The 24,060-nt window shown below is 36.2% G+C and overlaps 3 protein-coding genes and 1 pseudogene across 5 annotated transcripts; all 4 read left to right on the top strand.

The window, feature by feature from the left end:
- The first annotated feature begins 130 nt into the window (after positions 1 to 130).
- Positions 131 to 4,172, top strand: LOC128026774 (calcium homeostasis modulator protein 1-like). Its single transcript, XM_052614045.1, has 2 exons — positions 131 to 826; positions 1,378 to 4,172. Exons 1-2 carry the CDS (start codon positions 278 to 280, stop codon positions 1,879 to 1,881), a joined length of 1,053 nt encoding a protein of 350 aa, XP_052470005.1. The 5' UTR covers positions 131 to 277; the 3' UTR covers positions 1,882 to 4,172.
- Positions 4,138 to 5,050, top strand: LOC128026594 (calcium homeostasis modulator protein 2-like; annotated as a pseudogene).
- A 3,794-nt stretch (positions 5,051 to 8,844) lies between these two features.
- On the top strand, positions 8,845 to 10,580 carry LOC128025898 (calcium homeostasis modulator protein 2-like). The gene is made up of 2 exons (XM_052612494.1): positions 8,845 to 9,573; positions 9,901 to 10,580. The coding sequence occupies exons 1-2, from the start codon at positions 9,028 to 9,030 to the stop codon at positions 10,282 to 10,284; spliced, it is 930 nt and encodes a 309-aa protein (XP_052468454.1). The 5' UTR covers positions 8,845 to 9,027; the 3' UTR covers positions 10,285 to 10,580.
- Positions 10,581 to 11,975: 1,395 nt separating this feature from the next.
- On the top strand, positions 11,976 to 17,877 carry LOC128026203 (RING finger protein 122). Of its 3 annotated transcripts, XM_052613048.1 has the most exons (7): positions 11,976 to 12,988; positions 14,800 to 14,964; positions 15,208 to 15,364; positions 15,743 to 15,785; positions 15,941 to 15,982; positions 16,440 to 16,522; positions 16,900 to 17,877. In XM_052613048.1, exons 3-7 carry the CDS (start codon positions 15,255 to 15,257, stop codon positions 17,018 to 17,020), a joined length of 399 nt encoding a protein of 132 aa, XP_052469008.1. In that variant the 5' UTR covers positions 11,976 to 12,988; positions 14,800 to 14,964; positions 15,208 to 15,254; the 3' UTR covers positions 17,021 to 17,877. The 3 variants fall into 3 exon arrangements, with proteins under 3 accessions (XP_052469008.1, XP_052469007.1, XP_052469006.1); XM_052613047.1 differs by lacking the exon at positions 14,800 to 14,964 and having other exon boundaries at positions 11,976 to 12,371; XM_052613046.1 differs by lacking the exon at positions 14,800 to 14,964 and having other exon boundaries at positions 11,977 to 12,988.
- The last annotated feature ends 6,183 nt before the right edge of the window (positions 17,878 to 24,060 follow it).

Below are 24,060 nucleotides of genomic sequence, written 5' to 3'. Positions count from 1 at the left end.
GGACAAAAATCACACCCAACTATTTAGATGAGGATGTGTTGGAGACTTTAAAGGAGGGGCCTGTCACTCACGTGCATCCACGCATGAAGGCGACCTCATGAACCTTTCCTCACTTTGGACTCAACTCTGTTCCAGCAGCCTTGTTTCTTTTTTCTCTGACAAGACAGAGCTAGTATTTGATTATAATAAGATCTATCATTTATTATTGCTCAACTTTACTAGTTCGATAAACTTTGATCTACTATTTTGCTCTAAAAGTTAAACCGACTTTTTGAAAATGGATAAGTTTCGGATTATGGTCCAGTTTTTGCAAGCCAACCAAGAGTCGTTCATGAATGGCATCTGTGGGATCATGGCTCTGGCAAGTGCTCAGATGTATTCCTCTTTTGAGTTCACCTGTCCTTGTCTTCCAGACTACAATTATGCGTATGGAATCGGTATTCTAATTGTTCCGCCAATATGGTTCTTTTTACTTGGATATGTACTCAACAACAATATATCAGTGTTAACTGAAGAATGGAAGAGACCGGTTGGTAAACGCAGGAAGGATCCGGCGGTTTTGCGCTACATGTTCAGCTCCATGACGCAGCGCGCTCTCATCGCTCCGGCAGTGTGGGTCGCCGTGACTTTAATGGATGGCAAGAGCTTTCTGTGTGCTTTCAGCGCCACCGCTGATTTATCCGAGTTCCTCAACGAGAGCTATCCAATCTTATCCAAAAAGGAGCTTGTGAAATTTCAAGCAAGGATTCCATGCAAAGACGTATTTGATGGACATGAAATTATTTCCATAGATGCGGCCACTAGGTATATTCGCTGTTTTTCACAGGTAATGACAAAGAAAAAACTTTCCTAAATTATCTTACTTATTAGCCCACTATTAACGCTGGGTAAAGCAATTTTGCAAAAGTAGGCTAATTCTGAAAGACTGCGCATATGGGTTTTTATTAATTATGTTAATTATTTTGTAAAGGTAGGCTATACAGCGTGAAGCGATGCGTTGCTAAAGTTGTTTATCAATAGACAACCAATCATTAACCGCTTTAGTGCTTACCTCATTAAGTATTCATACGCTTAGCCTGAGGCTTCAGTTGACGCGCTAGAAACAAATATGTTTGTAAGTTTTAAAAACAGGTTTTCATAATTATACAAACAGACAGTCCATGATTAATTACACACACAGATAAATTATATAGGCCAGGGATTTCAAAGCATAAAATAAATTATGTAGGCCTATGGAAACTAAATTATTTAACTAAATAAAACTGGACTATTATATAAAATATATGCATAGCCTATATAGGCCACAACTACAGTAGATAGCCTATTGTTTTGTTTTTAAATTAATCTTTTGCGATGTTTCTTTCTTTCTTTCTTTAGGCCTGTGGATGGAGCTTTTTAATGGTAATAACTATAGTAGCCTTCTTGATAAGGGCGATAAGGCCTTGTTTTACCCAAGCCGCTTTTCTTAAAACCAAATATTGGTCGCATTACATTGATACAGAGCGCAAACTATTTGACGAAACGTGTAAAGAGCACGCCAAGGGCTTCGCTAAGGTCTGCATACAGCAATACTTCGAGAGCGTCAGTGGGGAAATCGTTCCACAATCCCAGTTACCCACAAAGAAAGGGAAAGGTAAAAAAGACGATGATGATGGGGAAAAACAGAAGAGTGACGAGGAGAAGCTTCTTGGGATCCGTAAAGAAGAAGATATGAATAAAGTCCTTTGGAACTGGCATCTTTGTAAACCCGCACTGATGCTGACCAAGCGCGCTGAAGATATGAATGGACATGCGCACTTGGATACACTCAGCCTCTCAAAAGAGTGCAACCATCACACACCTGTGAAAACGACAGCTGTGGCTTACTACTCCAAAGTCTGACTTCGCCTGAATCGAATGAAGTGGTATTGCAGTAATCACTGTTAAGATCTCGTTTCTATTTATTGCATGCCCTTTCTTATTGTATATCCGCCTGGGACTCATAAGTCGCTAATCATAAGTTGTTTGTTAGGCCTACCATGAATACATAATAGGATATAATGGGCTTTTATGTGATAAAAGCAACACGCAGGTGGGACAATGACAATAATAATAGCTATGACGATGATGTTAATAATGAATGCCACTCTTTTTTTCTATGTAACAAATCAAGCTTTACTAAAATTCAGGTAGGCTATAGCTAAATTTAAATTAAGGAGGGGGCTGTTAATGTCATCAGTCATATCAAGGACATATCAGCATGTGTTAACATCACTCCGGAGGTATTTTTTCACGGTATTTAGCCCTATAGATATGTATACGTAGATATGTCATTAGTGACTGTTTCAATGGGCCACATTACATAAGCCGTCCATCATATTGGAAAGGTCAACTTGAGGTCATTCACCATGATAATCAGTGAATATGCAAACATGCCACAATCATTACATATCTAGGCTATGTTTCCGCCCCTCTCTCGCATTATCACCAGTGAATGATTATCCCATTTCTTCGGGATAATGAGGATTGTAGCATCTTCTAATATTTATGGTGAATGACGTCACGTTGTCCATTAACATTGGCACGCATCTACGTGCTTGGGGCTGTCGAATGAGGCATCTACCTGTACATATCTATGTTTAGCCCCGCCCACTAATGGCAAGTTGGCTACTAAAGGATCAATGTAGTTTACCACTTCCTAAATGATGTTACTCAGTCACAGACAATGTTATTGTCCAACAGAACCTGCCGCAGCAGTTTAAAACTGTAGAGCTTGCTTAGGCTTAACTGCTGAGTTTACAGTAGGGCCCGTTTCACTCGAGAAAAAAAAAAAAGTAATACGTAATTTAGGTACGCTCTTCAGTTTAAAGCAGCAGTATTTATTATAACTTAGTTACATAAATAATATTTTATCTGATTTTAGGATATCTTAAAGCAGTGGCTCTCGGCCAGGGGTCCAGGGCCCTATAGAGAGCCTCAGCAAACTTTCAAGAGGGCCTCAAGATTAATTAAAAATGATTTAAAATAAGACAAAAATAACTTTGGAATAAGATTAATCAAATAAAAATCTATATATTTCTTATCTGATTCACTCCTAAATTTGGGGAATTCTAAAATAATTATTCAAATTTGTAACTATAATTAGTTGCTTGTTTTAATGTATGGACACTATCCCAATTTCTGTAAATTGGCTTTGAATATTGTTTTTGACAGTGGATGCAGTGGATGTAGTCAGAAAGGTTGTGAATGTGAACCACAATGGGTGTCACTTCAGAACTCACTTTTCTGTGTGGCTCTCCTGTGGCCTGCCATGGGGAATCTGTTTCATCACATTGTGGTTTCCGAGACGATCTCTTTATTCTGAGATGTTATGTGCACTTCAGTGCTCCAATTTTGTATGTCTCCCTTATTAAACACACCTATTTTAATTAAAAGATCTGCAAAGGAGTGTCAGATAATTGAGACGTGCAAAATAAAAATGACTGGAACTTAGGAACCACTGTCATATCTATTTTTCTGGATCTCAGGAAGGAATTTATTTTGAAGAATGAGTTGGATGACATTTATATGTAGAGAGAGAGAGATGCTTTAAATATTTTAGCCCAACCTGTTTTAGTTAAATGCTTAGTTCCACTGGGGCCGAAACCATTGTAATTGCTGTTGGTTATTCACTGCTGTATGTACATAACAGACAGAGCGATGGAATGATCTCAATGTTTGACCACAAAAAAATACAGCTATATGCAGACATTTTTTTTTGTTTTGTTTTGTTTTTACAATCTGCTTCTGGTTGTACATAATTTAAAAACTTTTGTGGATGTTCGGGATGTTCCATTTCTACTACCTGCAAATGAAATGTAAGTCTTTATTTCAGAATGTATTAGATTTTTGAGCTAATATTTGGTTTTCGGTAATTATTTTGAGTGGCACATTGAAGTTTGAGGAAACTTTGCCCAATCAGCTGCTTTTATATGAAATGAAAGTATGCATTTATTGATGTAGAAATAGCATAATGAAGATGTTTCTGTTTGCCCTTCTTTTCATGTATAAATGTGTCAAAGGACTTATATCTGTGAGGTTTAACATTAAATTTCCAGAGACGGTAATCCTCATCAGCGAAAAGAAACTGAGACAGAGAAACGCCTTTATCAAAATAAGATGTCTGCTTTCCTCTCAGAATACATCTAATTTAATGCAGGTTACTTCAAGAGTAAGGATGTCATGGTCTTCAGTGGCCTCATTGATTTAGGAACAGTGGTTGGTCAGACAGCATATTACATCTTAGCTTTTCACTGTTCATGTCCATGAATTACCTGTATGGACTGACTGCCATTGGTGTACCAGTCCTGGCTTTCTTTGTCGTCAGGGTGATGCTGAATCAAAATACCTTGGACACTGTGTCAGTGACAGACCAGAAGATGCAGGAAATTAGCAGTTGTTGCTCCTGTTACTGTAAATTCCCCACTGAGTGGGGAGGCATATGATTCCAGTGAGTTCATGAACCCCTCATCTTTAGATGGCTTCTTTTCAACTACACCTGGTCCAGAGATCATGGCCCAGTATCCATGTAAAGATGTACCTACTTCATATATGAACTACTCAGGAGAGGTTGAAGGCCAGTTAAAGTACGAATCCCAGATACTTGTCACTTTTTATAATGTTGTTAAATTCCTTAATTGTTTGATCACTTCTGATGCACAACCTTTTTTTCTTTCCTTCATCCAGCTTTCGGGGTGGTTGCTTATGGGAATCATCTCTCTCTCCATCTTTGTGCTCCTCTGTCTGAAAAATAGCTTCTCTTCTCTAGGATATCAGCAGGAGGTGTATTGGTCCCAGTACTGCTCCAGCAAACAAGCTCTTTTTCAGCTTACAGCTGAAGTACATGCAAAATTCTATGCAGCTGAAAATGTCAAGAGTTGCCTTGGAAAATAAAGAGAAGGAACTTTTAGCACATTGTGAGGGAATCAAGAACATCATTCCCAGAATGGAGTGGAACCGCGTCACAGGGTTTACATGTACAGAGAGACTGATGACTCCCATCTACAGCCACTTAAACAAATGGGATACATGACTGTTAAGCAGCTGACAAGGAAATGGACATTTTATCCCATTAGTCTGACAAATTGTCTAATTCATGAACAATTCTACACACCCAAAACGAATGTCTTTGGCATCAAAAAACACCCAAGAAATGTGTGCCACAAAGACCATAAAGAAAATAATTGTAAAAATAATAATTGTTACATAAATTATTGTTATGTAAATAAAGTAAAAAAAGGCTTATAATTATTTATTTATTTCTGATGCAAAATAGTTCTTCTTTAAAAAATCTGATAATTCTTCTGAGAAAAAGTAAACAAATGTTTAAAGCTCATAGGCCTACTAAATGTTATCTCTTTTGAACATCAATTTTGGAAGCACATAGCTCAATCCAGTCAAGTCAAGTCAAGTTGAGCTTTATTGTCATTCCGCTACATGTGGGGACATATAGTGGAACGAAATGTCATGCCTAACATGATCACAGTGCTACATAAATACAGACTTATGACAATGAAATAAAACAGTATAAAACTATTCACAACTATCCTACTGACATATTTTGAGTATGAATATACTATATACAAATGTTTACCTATACAAAAACTTTAAAAGAAAAAGAAATAACACTTTAAATGCTTCACATAATACTGTACATGTGCAAAGAGAAACATCGTAAGTCAAGCAGCTGGCTGAGGAACAGTGCAAGAAGATTTGTAGCGCATGAGCATGTAAACACATATTACTGAGTCTTTTTAGGGATTATGTATGTACATCAGTTTGTGTGAAAAGTGTCTAGTGCGCATAGAGGAGAATTGCGCAAAATAGATTTGAATTAAACAAAAAAAGTTGTTTAATACAGTTTTTCCTGTTGTGGTAAGGTTGGTTTTTTTGGGGGGGTGGAGGAGGTGAGATGGTCCATGTTTCAGGAGGTAGGGGGTTTGTGTGGTGTGTCAGAGGAGGGCAGGGTGATTTGTGTTCAGGGGTCTTACAGACTTGGGGAAAAAACTGTTGAGCAGTCTGGCGGAGTGGGCTCTGATGCTCTGGTACCATCTTCCTGATGGTAGGAGCTGGAAGAGATTGTGGGAGGGATGGGTGGGGTCCTTCGCGATACTGTTGGGTTTGCTGGAGCATTGTGTGAGGAAAATGTCCAGGATGGAGAAGAGAGGTGCACTGATGATCTTTACAGCTGTGTTCACTGTACGCTGGAGGGCCTTGCGGTCTGCTGGACTACAGATCCCATACCAGACAGTGATGCTGCTGCTCTCTATGGTTCCTCTGTAGAATGTGATGAGGATGGGTGGAGGGATACTTGCTCTTTTCAGCCGGTGGAGAAAGTGTAGCCGCTGTTGTGTCTTCTTGGAGTGTGACATGGTCTTGGTGGTCCAGGTGAGATTGCCTGTGATGTGCACCCCCAGGAATTTAGTGCTGCTGACTCTCTCTACAGTCGAGCTGTCAATGGTCAGTGGGGTGTGGTTTCTCCTAAAGTCCATAACAACCTCCTTTGTCTTCACCACTTTGAGGGACCACCATTCAGCCAGTTGTGCCACTTCTTCTCTGTAGTGTGTTCATCGTTGTTGTTGATGAGACCTACCACCGTTGTGTCATCCGCAAACTTGATGATGTGGTTGGAGCTGAATTTGGCAGTGCAGTCATGGGTCAGCTGCATGAAGAACAGTGGGCTGAGCACACAGCCTTGTGGGGCACCTGTCCTCAGTGTGGTAGTTCTCGAGGTGTTGTGCCTTACATGCACTGACTGAAGTCTTCCAGTTAGAAAGTCCAGGACCCAATTACAGAGGGAATTGTTAAGGCCCAGCAGATTTAGTTTATTAATTAGCTGTTGTGGTATTGTTGTGTTGAATGCTGAGCTGAAGTCAATGAACAGCATTCTGACATAGGAGTCTTTATTTTCTAGGTGGGTAAGACCCAGGTGGAGGGTGGAGGAAATTGCATAATTTGTAGAGTGGTTTGGACGTTATGCAAAATGGAGTGGATCAAGTGTGTTGGGGAGGCTGGTTTTGATGTTGTGCATGATTAACCTCTCAAAGCACTTCATCATGATTGGAGTCATTGCTATTGGGCAGTAGTAAATATGTAAATAAAATTTAAAATGTAAATAATGTAAAAAATATAATAAAAAATACCCATTGGATAATCTGGACATGTGTGAAGCTAAAAGTTTGTTGTCACAAACCCCCCCCCAAAATTAAAATAAATATTGCATAAATTAGAGGTAAAAAACTATATAAATACTGTTCAGCTTCTTGCACAGACCGATCATTTTGTGCCTTTACACATCAATGCATCACAGTCTCCAGGGTTTAATTTGGTTTTGTTTGTGTATATTTATTATTATTATTATTATTATTATCATTATATGTTTTAGCCGTGACTCCCATCCACATAAAATATAAGACTGACAGACTGCAACGGTTTCAGTTAAAAATCTCAGTTTGTGTTCTACTGAAGAAACAAAGTCACCTACATCTTGGATGCCATGGGGGTAAGCAGATAAACATCAAATTTTAATTTTTGGGTGAACTATCCCTTTAGGGGTTGACAAATGCTGTATTTTTTTCAGAACAGTATGCAGGAAATAATAATGCTTCCTAAAAGATATCACTGAATAACTGTCCAGAAATATCACACTGATCTTTGTGACATCACTATTTGTAATCAGCTGCTGTTCAGATTTAGATTATCCATCAGAATGCTTTTGATGGGATTTATAAATTTTTTTCCCTGTCAGTTTGTACACGCATTTATAGCTGGAAAATTAGAGCGTGATAGACGATAAATTTGGAGCGTTTATAAAACAATTTTGCCGTTACCAGTTCACACAGTCAACCGTCCTACAGATAAGAAGAAAATTAATGAGAAAATTAAAAAGACCAGAATGGACTAAAAAAAAAAAACATTAATGAACAGCGTTGAGGGTTTTCAACACCTGGAGGGATCTGACAGCAACAAAACGCTTTATACTCAGTTTGCTTTGCTCTTGACAGGTCAACATATCATTGTTACCTTTGGTTTGTATTTCATGTTTCTACGTGCAAGTTCTACAACTAACAAATATTAAACTACCTTTAAATATTTCAAGTTCAAGTACGTAGATGGGTCAACAGATTTATGTGTGTAACAAGTTAATGGTTCATTTTATGTCAAAACAGACACTTATTAGTGTGCGATTAAAATTGTATTTTACATTATTTTTGCCCATTTTTATAATTGTGCAATCCTGTATTTAAAAATGAATATCTATTCGATCATATGAGAAAAAGTTAAAATTATATAAACATTTTGGAGGTGGGGGTTTTAGTTAAATGCTCATACTTTCCACTGGGGCTGGAACCAGATATAGATCCTGCTGATGATTAGGTGCTGCATGCACACAAGGGACAGAGCGGAGGAAAGACCTCACTACTTCAACACAACATAAGCTACCTACAGAAAACTATTTTGTTTTAAGGACTTCTTCTGCAGTCTGCATTTGTTCGTACATATTTGTAAAACTTTTTGGTTGTTCATCAAGACCTTTTGAACCTCATTGCAATGGAATGTAAGTCTTTCTATTTCTAAATAGTTTTTAGGTTCTAATCTGGCCTCAGTGTCATGCTGATACTTGCCCAGAGGGTCTTTGTTCAAAGAACTTTTCTGCATGAAATTTGAGTGTATATCTCATAATATTCAGATTTGTACACATGCATATTTTTTCATCACTAAGGGAAAGTTATTTATTTTTCATTGGCTCAAGTTAAACAAATATTGATGTTAATTGTTACCCTAATTCTTATTTATTTATTTATTTTTACAGGTGAATGAATTTTTTTTTTCAGGTTGCCTTCGTTTCTCTAGTTTTTAGAGTCTGTATCTGCTTTTCTGTATGATGGTGTCAGATAAAAAAAGAGGACTCTTCAGTCTTCTGTCTTTGTTAGTGTTTTAGGTTTACTTTACATAGACTCTCAGAAAGACTTTGTTTAACCTGCATTAATTCACACTGAGAAAACCAAGATGGCTGCAATAATCTCAGAAAACTTAAAATTCGTTGGGCTCTTCTTCAAGAGTAAGAATGTCGTGATCTTCAATGGCCTGATAGGTTTAGGGACAGTAGCCAGTCAGACAGCATACAATATTTTTGCATTTCACTGTCCGTGTTCACCAAAGAAGAATTACCTGTATGGCCTGGTAGCCATTGGTGCACCAACTCTGGCTTTCTTTGTCATCGGGGTGATGCTGAATCGAAATACTTGGGACTTTGTGTCAGAGTGCCGCACCAGAAAATGTCGGAAATTATCATTGTCTGCTGCTTTTGCTCTGTTGGGCTCCATTTTGGGCAGAGCGGTTGTTGCCCCCATCAATTGGTCAGTTATTTCCCTCCTGAGAGGGGAGGCGTATGTCTGTGCTTTCAGTGAGTTTATAGACCCCTCTTCTTTGGATTATTTTCCTTCTACTACAAAGACTCCAGAGATAATGGCCCGATTTCCATGTAAGGATGTACCCGCTCCATTTATGAACTACTCAAGAGTGATTGAACGCCAGCTAAAGTATGAATCCCAGGTATTTATCAATTTAATATAGTTTTGTGATTGTCTTGAATTAAATATACACTTCTAATTTCATTGGGCATTTACTCAAATTTATGAAAAAATTTTTCTTCTTTTATAGTAAATAATGTAAATAATGCACAATTCTGTACATAAATCTTATTTGCATATGTGCACAACATTATCACTATTATTATTATAATTTAAATGTTATTTCTGTTGTCAATGTCATAATATGGGAGTATATATGTACTTTTGTACCAAGAGCTCCTAAAAAACACAACAAATTCCTCGGCGTATTAAGCTGATTCTGATTCTGATTCAGATTTTCTCTATCTAGTTGTTAGGCTGGATGCTGGTGGGAATCGTCTCCCTCGCTGTCTTTCTGCTCCTCTGTCTGAAACACTGCTGCTCTACCCTTGGCTATCAGCAGGAGGTGTACTGGTCCCAGTATCGTTCCAGCGAAGAAGCTCTTTTCCAGCGTACAGCTGAAGTACATGCTAAATACCTTGCTGCTGAATGTGTCAAGAACTTCTTTGGCTTTGCGGCCTTGGAAGATAAAGAGAAGCAACTCCTAGAAGACTGTGAGGGAATCAAGAGCATCATTCCCAGAATGGAGTGGAACCGCGTCACAGGGGTTTATATGTACAGAGAGACTGATGACACTCCCATCTACAGCCGCTTAAACAAATGGGATATGTATACAAAGGAGAACAACTGTTAGGCAGATGGAAAACATTTGATATATTCTTCATTATTCATACATTCATACATAATTTTTTTAATTGTTTTTATTGTTTGTTGTTGTTCCTTCTTCGTGGTAAACATGCTTGACTGTTATGTTTATATTTATCACTGAAGCCTGTAATTCAGATTGTTCGGTTTCTTTCTTTCTAGAGAGGTGATTGGCAGCTCAAATTGTAATATTTTGATAACACACAATTAACTATTTAGCATCTCTTTTAAGAGACATGATGTACTCTCGGGTTGAGATGACCTCTTGTTATACTTTGCAAAGCATTAAGTGTATCTGACTAATTAGTGTCTAATGAATTAATAATAATGCTTGCTAGAACATATTTGGTATAATACAACACACTGAAAAGTATGCTTTTCCATAAAGATGGGAAGAATTGTTTAAATGGCATTATTAACTACTACTGACATCCAATTATTATTATTATTATTATTTTATTTTTTTTTACATTTAAGAGAGTTAGCAGATGTTTTTATGCAGAATGAGCTAAAAAAAAACTAAATTAGCATCACATACAGTATGAAACCATTGCATCTCCAAACAGATGCAAACACACAATTTGTAATTCTGTCTACAATTAAAGGAATTAAAGAAGTATTGTTTAAATAAAATTGTTAATAATTTTATTAATAAAATTGTCAGAGGGGTTGTTAATTAGATGAAGTGAATCCTTTCAAGATATCGGATTATGGGCTCAGTTATCTGAAGCTGAGAAAGATTTGGTGCTTCACAGTTGCTGGGTGTACATCCAGTGCATTGGAAGCAAATTTACCTGATTTCATTTTTGAAAATTTTTGCTTATTGCTTTTCTGTGTAAAGTTATATACAATCTTGCAACTTCATTGGCATGACTGCATTGCCATAAACTGCATTGCCATTTGAACACCTTTAAGCATAAATAATACTCAAAACCAATGAATTTCTAATAAGAATTGAGTTCTAATAAATAAATAAATAAATTCTAATAAAAGTCGTTTCATAAATTTATAAGCTCCACATTTATTTTAAATCACCCAAAATTTTGCCCCGTCTCACTTTAATTTTTTCCCCTTCTTTTTATTAAAGACAACAAGGCCAAACATTTCTGTCAGTCAACATTATGCCACAAATGTTATCAATTGAGCTTATTTTGACATCTGCAGGGGGTTTTAGCAAAAGCACCTTTTACATAACACACTGATAATGCGCAACATGAATCAGCAGTATATTTTCTGTCTGAACATGAATTAAAAAACACAGTAAACCTGTTAACTAAAACTGTAATTAGCTGTGTTTTTTTATTTACTTTTGCAGTGACAAAATGACTGGCGTCACTGCTTCTGTCACATGCTGTATTTTTTTTTTTTTTTTTTTTTTTTTACGGTGGGGTTGCTCTAAGAGTATCCTCCTGAGATTCTATTCTATTCTATTCGATTTTTTCTCTCTTGCTCCACGCTCTCATTGTTTTCCCTCTGTAGTCGCTTGCTGTTTTCGTGACTACCAGTCAAGCAAAGTGAATCAGCCTTCATTCCCCTCCCAGCCTTGTCTTTCACAGACTCATCAGGGAGAGTCTGACTCGGCCTGCCTGTCTGCTAGCCTGGCCACTGTCACCTCCTAATAGCTTTCAGCTGGAGAGAAGAATCATGAAGAGAGGGCGCACAGAATAGAAAGGGAGCGGGGGAGAGCGAGGAGGGGGCGGGTGAAAGGAGAGCTGTGATCCAGACAGCGAATCACATGAGCTGAGATCTGTTTACAAACTGAGCAGGAGAGAAGTCATCGGCACCATTATGTGGAGGCAGGGCTGCTGGAAAAGGCGACAGGAAACGCACAGGAATCTCATCACTTTGTCTGGGAAATGCATTTTATCCTTTGTGTCTTTGCAGCGGAGAAGCCAGACCAGATGGTATGAGAAAGACCCAGCGTTGAATGGGCTGCATTCACAAGCTCTCGCTCTGACGGCTGTGTGCCACCGCTCTTCCTCTTCCTTTGTTACCGAGGAAAACGCTTGAGTGTAACGTTGAGGTCGATAATCTTGAGGGAGAAGACGAGAGGAAAGTGGCTGACGGCAAGAAGGGGTGTGCCTTGTGACAGTGTTTTGAAGACAAGACAAAGAATTCTGTGACTCTCTGTGATGCACATTCTATCTCTCGCTGTTTTGTTATCGTGACTCTACAGAGAGATAAAAAAAGAAGAAAGCCAGTTACAACAACTTCAGGTCAAGCGGAGGTTGATGGGAATCCATTGTTTGTGTTAAAGACACATTGCCAATCTTTCATATTCTGTGCTGCTGCTTGTTTTTGAATCATGATTTTGGAAAAAAAGAGTGCTCTGTGTTCTTTTAACTTGCCTGTGGTTGAGCAAAACCTAGATACCAAGAAGTAGGTGTTGGTTTGTTCCCGTGTTGACACCGGTTTTAACAATGACTGACTTGTCTTTGTAAATATTTCAACACGAAGAAAATACAAAATCGTCCTGCCTTCCTCCGTGCACTTGTAAGGAGCTGCTGGGTGATCAGAATGTGTTAACCAGAGGCGCTGAAGATTCTTAAGCCTTGTCTTTGTGGTATGAGATTTGGGAGTGTAAAACTTGTATTATTCATCTGGTTTTGAGTGAGGGGATTTCAGCACTGTCTCTTTGGACACAAGTTACTGGATCATTTGGAGCAATCTAGCACCTCTCCAGTGGTGTAACGGTGAGTATGAATCATAACCCTCTCCTCTTGCTCTTCTTCCTTTCATTTCTAGTGGCTACATACTCTGGCCAGCTCCCTAACCATGTGTTATTCACAGAGCCCCGGACCCTCCCACTGGTTTTCTATCAATAATTAACTCATATCCTCTTTATATTACTAACACCAACCCCTTCACCCAAAAACCCAAGCCTTTTTACCTTTCTTCTGATTGCCACACTCTCTTCTAAGACCTGAACTTGTGTGCAACCTAGAGAGACAAACTTTCTGTCTGTATCTATTGTGTTAGACACACTATTTTGTGATCGTTTGGCACCATTCGATTCCAAGGTCAGTTATTATTGTTTCCCCCCCAAATAGTGCTTCCTGCTTGGGTTGGTGAGGCTTTTACCTCTCTTGCCTCCCCCTCAACCCCGCACAGACAGACCAGATGGTGGCTTTATGACAGAAAGGGTGCACCACTTTCTGCACAGACAATTGGCCAAGCTTCACTCTCTTTGCCAAACACTCTCTTGATCTCTCTTTTGAAAATGCTAATCTCTATACAGTAAGAAAAATTTATAATGAAATGGTTGAATAATAAGATATTATCCATTACTTGCATTTAAAAGGCTTGAAATTCTGACACAGAATTTATAACTCTGACACAGAATTTATAACTCTAAATACTGTTTAAATCATTGTTAGCCATTGTTAGTACATTGTCTCTCCATCAGGAACTAATGGACCACAAGCAGTTGTTTCTGTTTTCTGAAGCATTTGAAAATTGTAGTTGATTGATATAGTTAAATTGTATGGTCTGTTAACCTTTTCCTTTTTCTTGACATCTTTATGGGTAACAGCAGACTGGACTAAAATAAATAAACTTTTTATTTATTAAAGCATATTTAAGAGTAGTGGTTTGATATAAAGCTATTTTTAAATGAAGTTTAATAAATGTTTTTTTTTTTTTTTTTTTAGCCAAGCACAATAACATCCTTTCTTTTCTTCTGCCGTTGTGCTTCAGCACAATGGAGTGTTTCTTGTCTGCTTTTGTTTAATCTGCAAGCACAGTGAAATGAAGTGAGGATGTCTGTTCTTTATGCTAACAGTGTTTGGGTCTAATGGCAGCTTGAAAATACTGACCGACATTCTGAAAACATTAATATTATCAGAGAGCCCAAGAGGAATATTGATTCTACAAAATTATATAGACAATTGATTCGTTTTGGATACAACTAAAAGCCTTGTAACATCATGCTGACTGGGTTTGTGTTGTTATTTACATGTATTGCCTTAGGATATACAGTAGGCTAAACCATTGTTGTCTATGTTCACTGCTCAGGAAATTCTCCCATGTGTGATAAATTAGCTTGAATTTAAAAGTTAACATGGTACACTTATTTTGAGGGTTTTGGAAGACTTCTTCAAGATGTGATTAAGTAAATAAACATCTAGCTATTGCAATTAATAAAAACACAAGATGATTTTGACAAGTTTTTTCCATCACCACAAAGACGAAAAGATGGTTGCATCAAATTGCCTGTAATACATTGAATGAAAATTCTTTTAAATTTTGTATGTGCATATTACTGTAACAGCCATAGTATTTTGCTGCAATAAAAAAATAAAATAAAAAAAAATCTTAAAATGCATTGACATAATACAGTTGAATTTTACCCTCCTAACTTTTATGAGGGACAGAACCTATAGGCGCAATTTATAATAACCTTCAATAAACTGTACAGTAACTAATGAACTTTAAAACAAAAACTATTGCACTTATCTGTTGAACACATCACCCGACACCACTTGTGACATCTCTTGTTTTTCAGTTTTAAAAGATGTATTACAGTGAAAAGTTCATGCTGCTCAGCGAGGTCCAACATTGAGAGCAGTGTTACATTGAGTTGAGAAACACGAGGACAGTCTGCAGGCTCACAGTATGCAATATGCATGCAGGGGCCACTGAGAAGAGTACACTTGATAATCACAGTGATGTGAGTTGTCTTTCAAGGGTCCGAAAGAAAGAAATATGCGACCCACTCACCTAACAGATTTATGTTGTATGAGTGATACTGATAATCAATGTATATGCTTTTATTACCTATAATTTTTTATTTATTTTACTGATAAAAAAAGGATGAGCAAAAATAAAAGCTAAACAGTCATGAGTTCCCATGACTCCCACCACTAACAAATATTTTTGACCAAAATCCATGGTTTTCTTTGTTCTCTTGCAGCATGCCTGTGTGACGCAGACTAACAGATTACAGACAGTTTCTGCAAAATGACCTCAGAGATCACCGGCCGTCTTCCACTCAATGTCTATGTCATCATTCTTGGAATAGGCCTCTTCATTTTCATGTTGAGCATGATCTTCTGTTGCTACCTGTTCAGGTATCATAAACTATATAACAGTGAAAGTGTTGTGGATATCTTCACAAAATGAAGATACAGTAAACAGCTGTATTAAACATCACATGGCAAGTGTATTTATGTAGTATTTTATTTCATATGGTAATTCATTGTCCTTTCCATAGGCATAATAAAGTAAAAAAAAAATTACTAAAAGTCCATTTGAAATGATGAAAAAGGAAAAAACTAGAAAAATTAAATTTAAAATGAAGGAAAATAAATAAATGTGAAAACCTGAATGCATTAATACAGTGCAATCCGTAAATTACAGAACATTAAACTGCTGTAGTGAAAGAATGTGAAGGTAAAAAGATTTATTTTTAATTTTTAATGTATGCCTCATTTTTATATATTTCACAGATTGAGGAGACAGGGCACACAAGAACAATATGGATATAATGAAGTAAATTATGTATTTTTTAATATATATATATATATATATATGTTATATATATGTGTGTGTGTGTGTGTGTGTGTGTGTCTGTGTATAAACACACTCACAGATGCATATAGTAATTATAAATAATATTAATAATTAAACACCTTTTTTTCTTACAGGTCATTCTAAAAGGTCCAGGGAAAAAATTGAGTCTTCTTGGAGTAAGGAACTACCAAAAAAATACCTTTAGTTCACTCTAATGTAAAATCTGGCATTTCTATAATTTACTCACTCATGTTATTTTAAACTTGTGTGACTTACTTTCTTCCGTTTATCACAAAACAGCATTTGAGGCTGAATAACCAAGCTGATTCCGTCCTTTATTTAATAAAAGTAAAACAGTTCTAACCATCAACTCTCATATTCCTTTTATAAAAAAAGCAGCTTGAACATTCTGCTGCATAATATTTATTTTTTTGTTTTGTTCCAACAAGGTTTGGGATGACAGAGTGAGTAAGAATTTACATTTTTAGCCAAATATCTGCATTATTGTATTAACAATGGTTGGAACTATTACAATTTTTTAAATAAGAAAATAAAAATAATTCAATAAAATATAAATTAACTAGTAAATATACATGAACCGAAAGCCTCTGACTGTCTCTGTTCACTTTGCAGCAGACCTGTGCAGTTTGCCTGGAAGAGTTTCGAAGCCGGGATGAACTAGGGGTTTGCCCCTGTTCTCATGCATTTCACAAAAAGTAAGATCTTTCACCATCTTGTGACACTACCCAGCCTTTCTCATTATGTTTCTGAATTCTGAAAATAATACATTAGAATTCTGTAAACACTGATTGATTATTTTACAGTGTGAACATTTAAAACAAAAATGCCTTTAAGAACATTCAAGCATGTATATTCCTGACACACAGAATGCTAATAGAGGCACTAAAACAAGAACCACAAATTAAACTGTCAAGGCATTGCAACTTAAATATGAGTATTAACCTTGAGTAACATCTGTCAGACTTTTGTTTTTTAAAAACATCTTGCAGTTTCAGCCTGTCAACTTGTGACGAGTCTATAGCTGCTTCATAACAGACCCTTCTCTCCTCTTTTCACTTTGTCTCCTGCTAAGGTGTCTGGTGAAATGGCTGGAAATTCGCAGCGTCTGTCCCATGTGCAACAAGCCCATCTGCAGGCTCCAGCCAGACCCTCCGCAGGGGACCGAGGGGCCCCAGAACCCCCTGGACGTGTGACAGAAGAGGGGTGACACAGCTCAGAGATAGGCGGGCTCTCATACATCTAAGAACAGCATTAGAAATATTACACTACTGGGGTGGGCGGTCTAGTCCCAAATTAACAACAACCGTCCCTGTCCAGCAATCTGCAGATTTCTCCTGCATAGATGGGTTTGGGATTTTCCCAGTAGAACTGAACTGATGTGCCGTGTTCTTGGTCATAATGTGGCTTGCAGCGAGAAAATTTGATCACTTGTTGACTCCAAACAGACAAATATTCAGACCAGGACAGTTGCACAAAACATGAAGTCTGAACGGACACTGTGCAATATATGTGAATTTACAGAAGTCCTCTAAGATAGACTGTGGTAACTATTACTACCATTAAGAGTCATGTTTAGGAAGACCCAGTTACAGAATCCAAAGTGAGGAGCAGTTCACTGGCTGACCTTAAGGATCTGTGAGCTCATCGGATAATACTCTTGCCAATATTTTGATGTTTGACACTCAGAAATGTGTTTATTTTGAGTCACGTAGGTGTTTTGTGAGCTTGAGAGAGCTCATGGCCTTGATAAGGAGAACCCACACTGTAATGTAGAACCCTCAGGGTCAGATTGGATGATATTCTGCCTAATTTATGTTAAAGGGATGGTTCAGGAAAAAAATACTATGGAAGTCAATGGCAACCACCAACTGTTTGATTACCAGCAATCTTCAAAATATCTTTTTCAACATGTTCATCATGAGAAACCAACTCCGACAGGTTTTGAACGACATGAGGGTTAGTAAACGATGACAGAATTTTCAGTTTTTGGTGAACTATCCCTTTTACCGTTTTGTACTGTATATTCCTCACAATAAAAGTTATGATGGAACCAGTTTTTGTGTTCATTCACAATGTAAAATAATACACATTCCCATAAATAGAAAACATCTTTATTTCAGATTATTAGCAATGTTAGCAAAACATTTTAGATGGCTAATTTGAAGAAATGATCAGCATGTTTCAGTAAGGTAATCTGAAAAAAAAAAAAAAAAAAAAAAAAAAAATATATATATATATATATATATACACACACACACACACACACACACACACACACACACACACACACACTATTGTTCAAAAGTGTAGGGTCAGTAAGAAAAAAAAAAAAATCAGTACTTTTATTTCATTTTTTTTAGTACTTAGCTACTATTTATTTAAATTGAACAAAAGTGGATTGTGTGGCACCGAAGACTGCAGTTATGGCTGCTAAAAATTCAGCTTTGTCATCACAGGAATAAAATACTTTTTAAATGTATGAAAATAGAAAACTATTACTCTGAATTGTAAGAATATTTTACTGCATTTTTGATTAAGCAAGTAACACTTTGGTGAGCCTAAGCAATTTCTTTCAAAAACATAAAAATAAAATCTGTTTATATATATGGCAGTCGGTTGTATTCAGAGGGAACATTACCGAAGATATATTTCTAATGCTGGAAAGGGCCTTAATTTGTTTGTGCTTTTCACTGTGAACATTCCCCTTTAAATCCTATCTATCCTTCCTAGAGCAGTCTTCATGACTCCGTGCAAAGCAACAAATAAGAACTCATGACTTGTGTGGTAACTGAATTATCTTGTTTGAATTGCTCTGAATTTCATATTTGTTGTGATCATTCCTTGTCCAAGAGTCTACAAAACACAATGATGAATGTCTTGTTATTCTAAAAGCTACGGTGGTGAGCTTCAATAATCTTTGTGACCCAGTATGAACTTGCTAGAATTAGCTGAGGAGCACATGGACATTTTCTCAGATTGTGACGAGCATGATATTGTTCTTTTTAAAAGGAGAGAAAATTATTTCTGAGCTGTTCAGACATGTTAGCATATGGTCTGATACCTCTGCAAAATGTTACTTGAGGATGTCTGACATATTGCCAGGCTATTGCATGTAAAGTCATAATAAACACAAGAATGTTCCTTCATGGCTATTTCAAGATAACTTACTTCATGGCTATATCAAGATATTAGCATTTTATGGCCTGTCATTACATGTTAGCATGTACTTACAATGCTATGATTTACACTAGCTAACCACATGTTACCAGTGACTCGCATAGCAATGAATAAAAATGTGTTCAGTTCCCACTGCTCAAACTGAACACTTCTGTGAGTTCCTCTGACTTCCTGTAAATAGTCAAAACAAAATTGGACCTTCTCATAAATACTAATGAGGAAATGTTTTATCTCCAAGCAGGAAATGAAGGAGTATACTTCACTAAATGATTAAATTAGATCTTGTTTGTGTAGTGAAATTAATTAAATCAAATGAAAACAAATGACCTTTAGTAACAGAAACAGATGGTGTATTGCCCTCTCTTTGTTTCCATTTTGCTTATGGCGTTTTTACAATTAAAAGCAGCGAAAATGCTTTCACAAAAGTGTAAACTGAGCATTGCCTGGAGGTCAGAATCATGTCTGACAATATTCAGTCAACGTGCCTTCATCAAGTTTCTTAATCATTAAAAAAAACATCTTTGTTTCTTTATTTCCATAAGAAACCAATCTTCTGAACAAAAAATAAATGAGAATATCAAATAAATAAATTAATAAATAAATAAAATTAAAACAACCACATAACGATAACCCCTTTCAACATTACACTCGCAATACAATTACAAACATTTAGCATGAAAACAGTTACTGCCGAGGGACACGTTTCAATAAGGAGGTTCAACCAACTCTATGAGTTAAAACTTCAACTCTGACTTAACTTACCCTGAGATGGGAAACTATGAGTATTCAAGAACAGCTGAAATCAGTTAGTTCAATCGACTCTAGGTTGACTCTGAGTTTAACGTGTGCAACATGACTATATAATTATAGCCATATAAATATGCATGCGGATATGGCACAAAATTCCAAATAATCCTCTCCCGATGTAAATGTAACTCCCTATGAATTAATGTTGCCTCCTCATTTACAGGATTTGTTACTTTCAGAGTGTCTGCATGATGAAAACATATCCGATGACTGAATGTACAGTAGCCTTACCAGCACTGCACTGCGAAAAAAAAAACAAAAAAAAACAAAAAAATTGATTATCTCAAGATATATAAGAAAATAATGTATCCCAATGTATTTAGTCTTATAAGTGTTTTTCTTATTTTGCTAATTATCTGGTGTAAGAAAAATAAACTTGTTTCCATTTAATATAGTTTTTCTTGTGTAAAATGCACTTCATTTAGAATCCAAAATTTTTTTTTTTTTTTACATCGTGCATGAATGAATGAGGTATTTAAACATCGCTTACACTTTAAAAAGAGGGAGGAGACTCTTGGTTTCACGAAGAAAACCAGCTCCCATCCCAACCAGGTGACGTTCACAGTGTCTGCACATCTGCAAGTGTTTGCTCATCTGCAATACATCTGCAATACATCTGGGCGTTTCCTATTAGATGTCCAATTTACAGTTTGCAAATGTCTTTAAGATGTTTATGTTTTTAGATGGCATGTAAAACTGACACCTTAAAGAAGTCTAGATGTTTGTACACAGCAGATGCTTTCCAGATCTTTAACAGACATCTTGAAGACGTAGGCTACGTGTGCTGGCCTACTACAAAAAGAAAAGTTACTATTTCCGCAATTAAAACTGGTCGATTTGCATTAATGTATCAATGTCTTCCAAAACAAACAAAACAAAACAAAGCAGCATCGTTTGCTGTTTAAAGAAAAATGTAGTAACATTGCAGTGTTTTGTTTGTGGACGACAGATGGCGATATTTATCATAAAGTAAACAAAGACTGCAACATAACGAGAATAAGAATAATAGCCTATCCACATTAAGAACTTTCCATTTCCATTGAATCAATATGTATTTAGTCTTAAAATAGATTTTGATTTGAGATCTGGAACAACAACTGAAAAAAAAAAAAAAACATTTTGTTTTCCATCTTAAGCCCAGAATGTGTACTAAGCTTATTTAAAACTGTTAAGCAGTGGCGTAGCAAGCTTTTCAAAAGTGTGGGGGATGGATGTGGTTTGTTTATAAACAATAAAAAAAGATGAATACAATGACAGAGGGGTACAAAATGCAGGGCTTAAAGTTCTCCGGCATAGTTCATAGTTCTTCAACAGGTACGCAAACAATGTAATCATTTCTCACTTTTTTTCTCCTCAACATGTAACATTACAATCAAACACAACAGGTAAGTAAGTATCCACAAAAGTATTCAGCTAATCAACAAACAGTGCTCAAAATATCAAAATCAGTTGCACTGGCAATGAACCCATAAATACACTGCTTAACAATGACAGTTTGTCCCCCTCCTCGTCAATTCCCTGCCTTCATCATCAAAGTTATGTTATACATTGCATGGCCACGTAACGTTACATAACCGAATTAAGCTAGCTGCTGAACAATATCCCAATAAAAGCAATTAGCATTAGTCTAAAAAACGAAATATAATACCGAAACACTCGACATGTCAACAAAACTATAACAGAACATCTTCCCAAACTCTTCCCGCCTAAGTTCCCGCCTCCTCAGCACGAGCTGACCTATAACACCCCAAGAGAGGCGGGACTTAAGGCAGAACAGCCAATCATCAGCCGGTCACACTCAAAGCCAGTGTCATGTTTGAGAGGGAGAGGGGAGGAGGCAGCCGCGGCGAGCGCTGACACAGAGCGGCCAGAGAAACGGAGGAGCTACTGTAGTAAGGCGTTTGTGCAAAACTGCGGAAAAACTGCATAAAACGTGTGGGTGTTGAACCCTCTCACCAGGATAAGTGTGGGTGTTAAAACACCCACATCCCCCACGGGTGCGACGCCCCTGCTGTTAAGATTTACATTGTGATTCCTTTCTAAATATAAATACACTTCTTATAAAAACAATAAAACAACATGTACTGTACATATGTTTCCAGAAATAATAATAATTTAATATAAATGTATTCTTTTGTCTAATTGACTAGCTACAATACACTTTGCTTCACTGACCAGTTAAGATTAAACATAGTCAAAAGGGAAAAAAAGCACCTTGCTTGACCTCATTACAGTGACTAGCCTCATCTCACCAGGTGCCCTGTTTTGATGGTGTTGGTGGGATGGGGGGTTAAATTCTCATCTTCTACAGGGGTCTGTGTTTACACAATATTCTCTCACTTTTCTGAATTATCTCATTGGTCAATATGTTTGATGCACATTGATTCTGATTATTCTGTTTTAGCCTATGGTTTGGCTGCCAAGGTGACATGTTACATTAGAGTTAAATCATTGGAGTAGATGTGTTTGGAGGATACACTTTTGCCTTTGAAGAACATTTTCTCCTCTTGAATCAATGCTAACTGCTTCACGTTTTAAATCAAAATCAGATTTACTTAATCCTGGTTTAAACTGTTAAACTGATCATAGACCTTCTCACTTTCTCCTCTTCAAGATTGAGTTAATCTTTAATCTGCTCAACACTGTCCCAAAATTACAGGATTAGCTTGTAACATATGGGCTTTTTGCAAAGGGAAGCATCCGACTCCAGACAAGCCCATCATGTGAGTGAGTGAAAACTCATATTAACTCATCTACTCATGTGTGGACCAAGCCCTTTAAACAAGACTAGCAGCTGCTGGTCAGCCATGGCAATCTGGAATCAATTAAATCAAACCTGTAGATTTGGCTGAAATGCCAATTTGAACAGCAAAATTACTTGTCCAATGCAAAATGACCTGACAGCATGAGTTTATACGGTTTGAACCACAGTCAGCTGGGACATTGTAAAAATGCTTGTCGCGAAACTGATGCACTGATATATGAATATACAGCACATATTTTGCATATAACTCTATTATATAATATTTAAAAGAGAAATACTGTATTTAAGAAACTAATATATGTAATTAATATTGTGTAATAATGTTATATTGAACATTTTATATACTTAATTATTTACACTGGATAAAGCTACAAAATTATATTTTTGTTAAATTAATATCCAAATATATCTTTAAATATATCTATATACTTGTCACTGAACCATTAAAGCTAACATACAGTACATAAGACATTTATAGGATTTTTTTAAAAATTAATTCATATTAATGATTATATTAAAAGTCTTCATAACAAATACAAATAAGTTTCTATTACTATGTAATATTTTATGTTTTTGGTTCTTGAAATCAAGTGATTATCTTTAATAGAGTCTGACTCATTCTAGGAGTAGAGCTGCTTTAATTGTTGCAAAAGGTACATGTTTTTTCTGTGCAATTGTACAATCAGACATGTTGTAAATATGACTCGATAAAATGAGTTGTCAGTGAATCTTTAAGGGAGATGTTCATTGCTTTGTATCAAATATTAGTGTATAGTGTGTGCTCAGCTAAGCCAAAGCTGGAAAACATACAAAAAATACATCAATCTTACTTTGCTAAAATGTCACTAAATTGTATTTATTTATTTATTTATTTTTAATTGTCTTTTGGTACTGAACTCAATTAGTAAGAAAGACTATGGAAGGCTAATAATAATAACAATGTTGCGAAATAGTGTTTTGTACAGTAAGTGTTTACTGTAGTTTATCCTGTGATTAATTATGATTTAAAATGTTAAAAATGTATTTGTTTTTAAGTGCATTTTTAATTTTTACAAAATGAATGCTGAAATCATTTTGTGTAAGTTTAATTTTCACTTAATTATACATATATTTAATTTATTTTTAAAACTATTATATAATATTAATTTCATTCATTTTTTTAACCATTAAAAATTATTTTAATATAATCCTACTGTAAAATGTAAAAACAAATCCTTAAGTGTTTAAGTAAGATTACTGTATGGTCTTACTATATGGTATATATATAGGGAAAATATTAAACAAAAGTGTTTTAAAATATTTATTAAAAAAACTATGATACTATAGCGTTTAGCTTAGATTAATATGCTAAAACAAAGTTTCAGTTTTTGGTGTTGCTAATTTTTTTTATATAATATTATTTGATAATATTTAATAGTACATTAGAAATGTTTTATGTAATCCATGTAATATTTCTGGTAGTATTTCAATGTTTTAGATTTGTGG

This window comes from Carassius gibelio, chromosome A13, assembly GCF_023724105.1.
Source record: "Carassius gibelio isolate Cgi1373 ecotype wild population from Czech Republic chromosome A13, carGib1.2-hapl.c, whole genome shotgun sequence".
Classification (NCBI taxonomy): domain Eukaryota; kingdom Metazoa; phylum Chordata; class Actinopteri; order Cypriniformes; family Cyprinidae; genus Carassius; species Carassius gibelio.
Note: the sequence above shows the minus strand (reverse complement) of the source record. Positions and strands in the feature narration are given on the sequence as shown.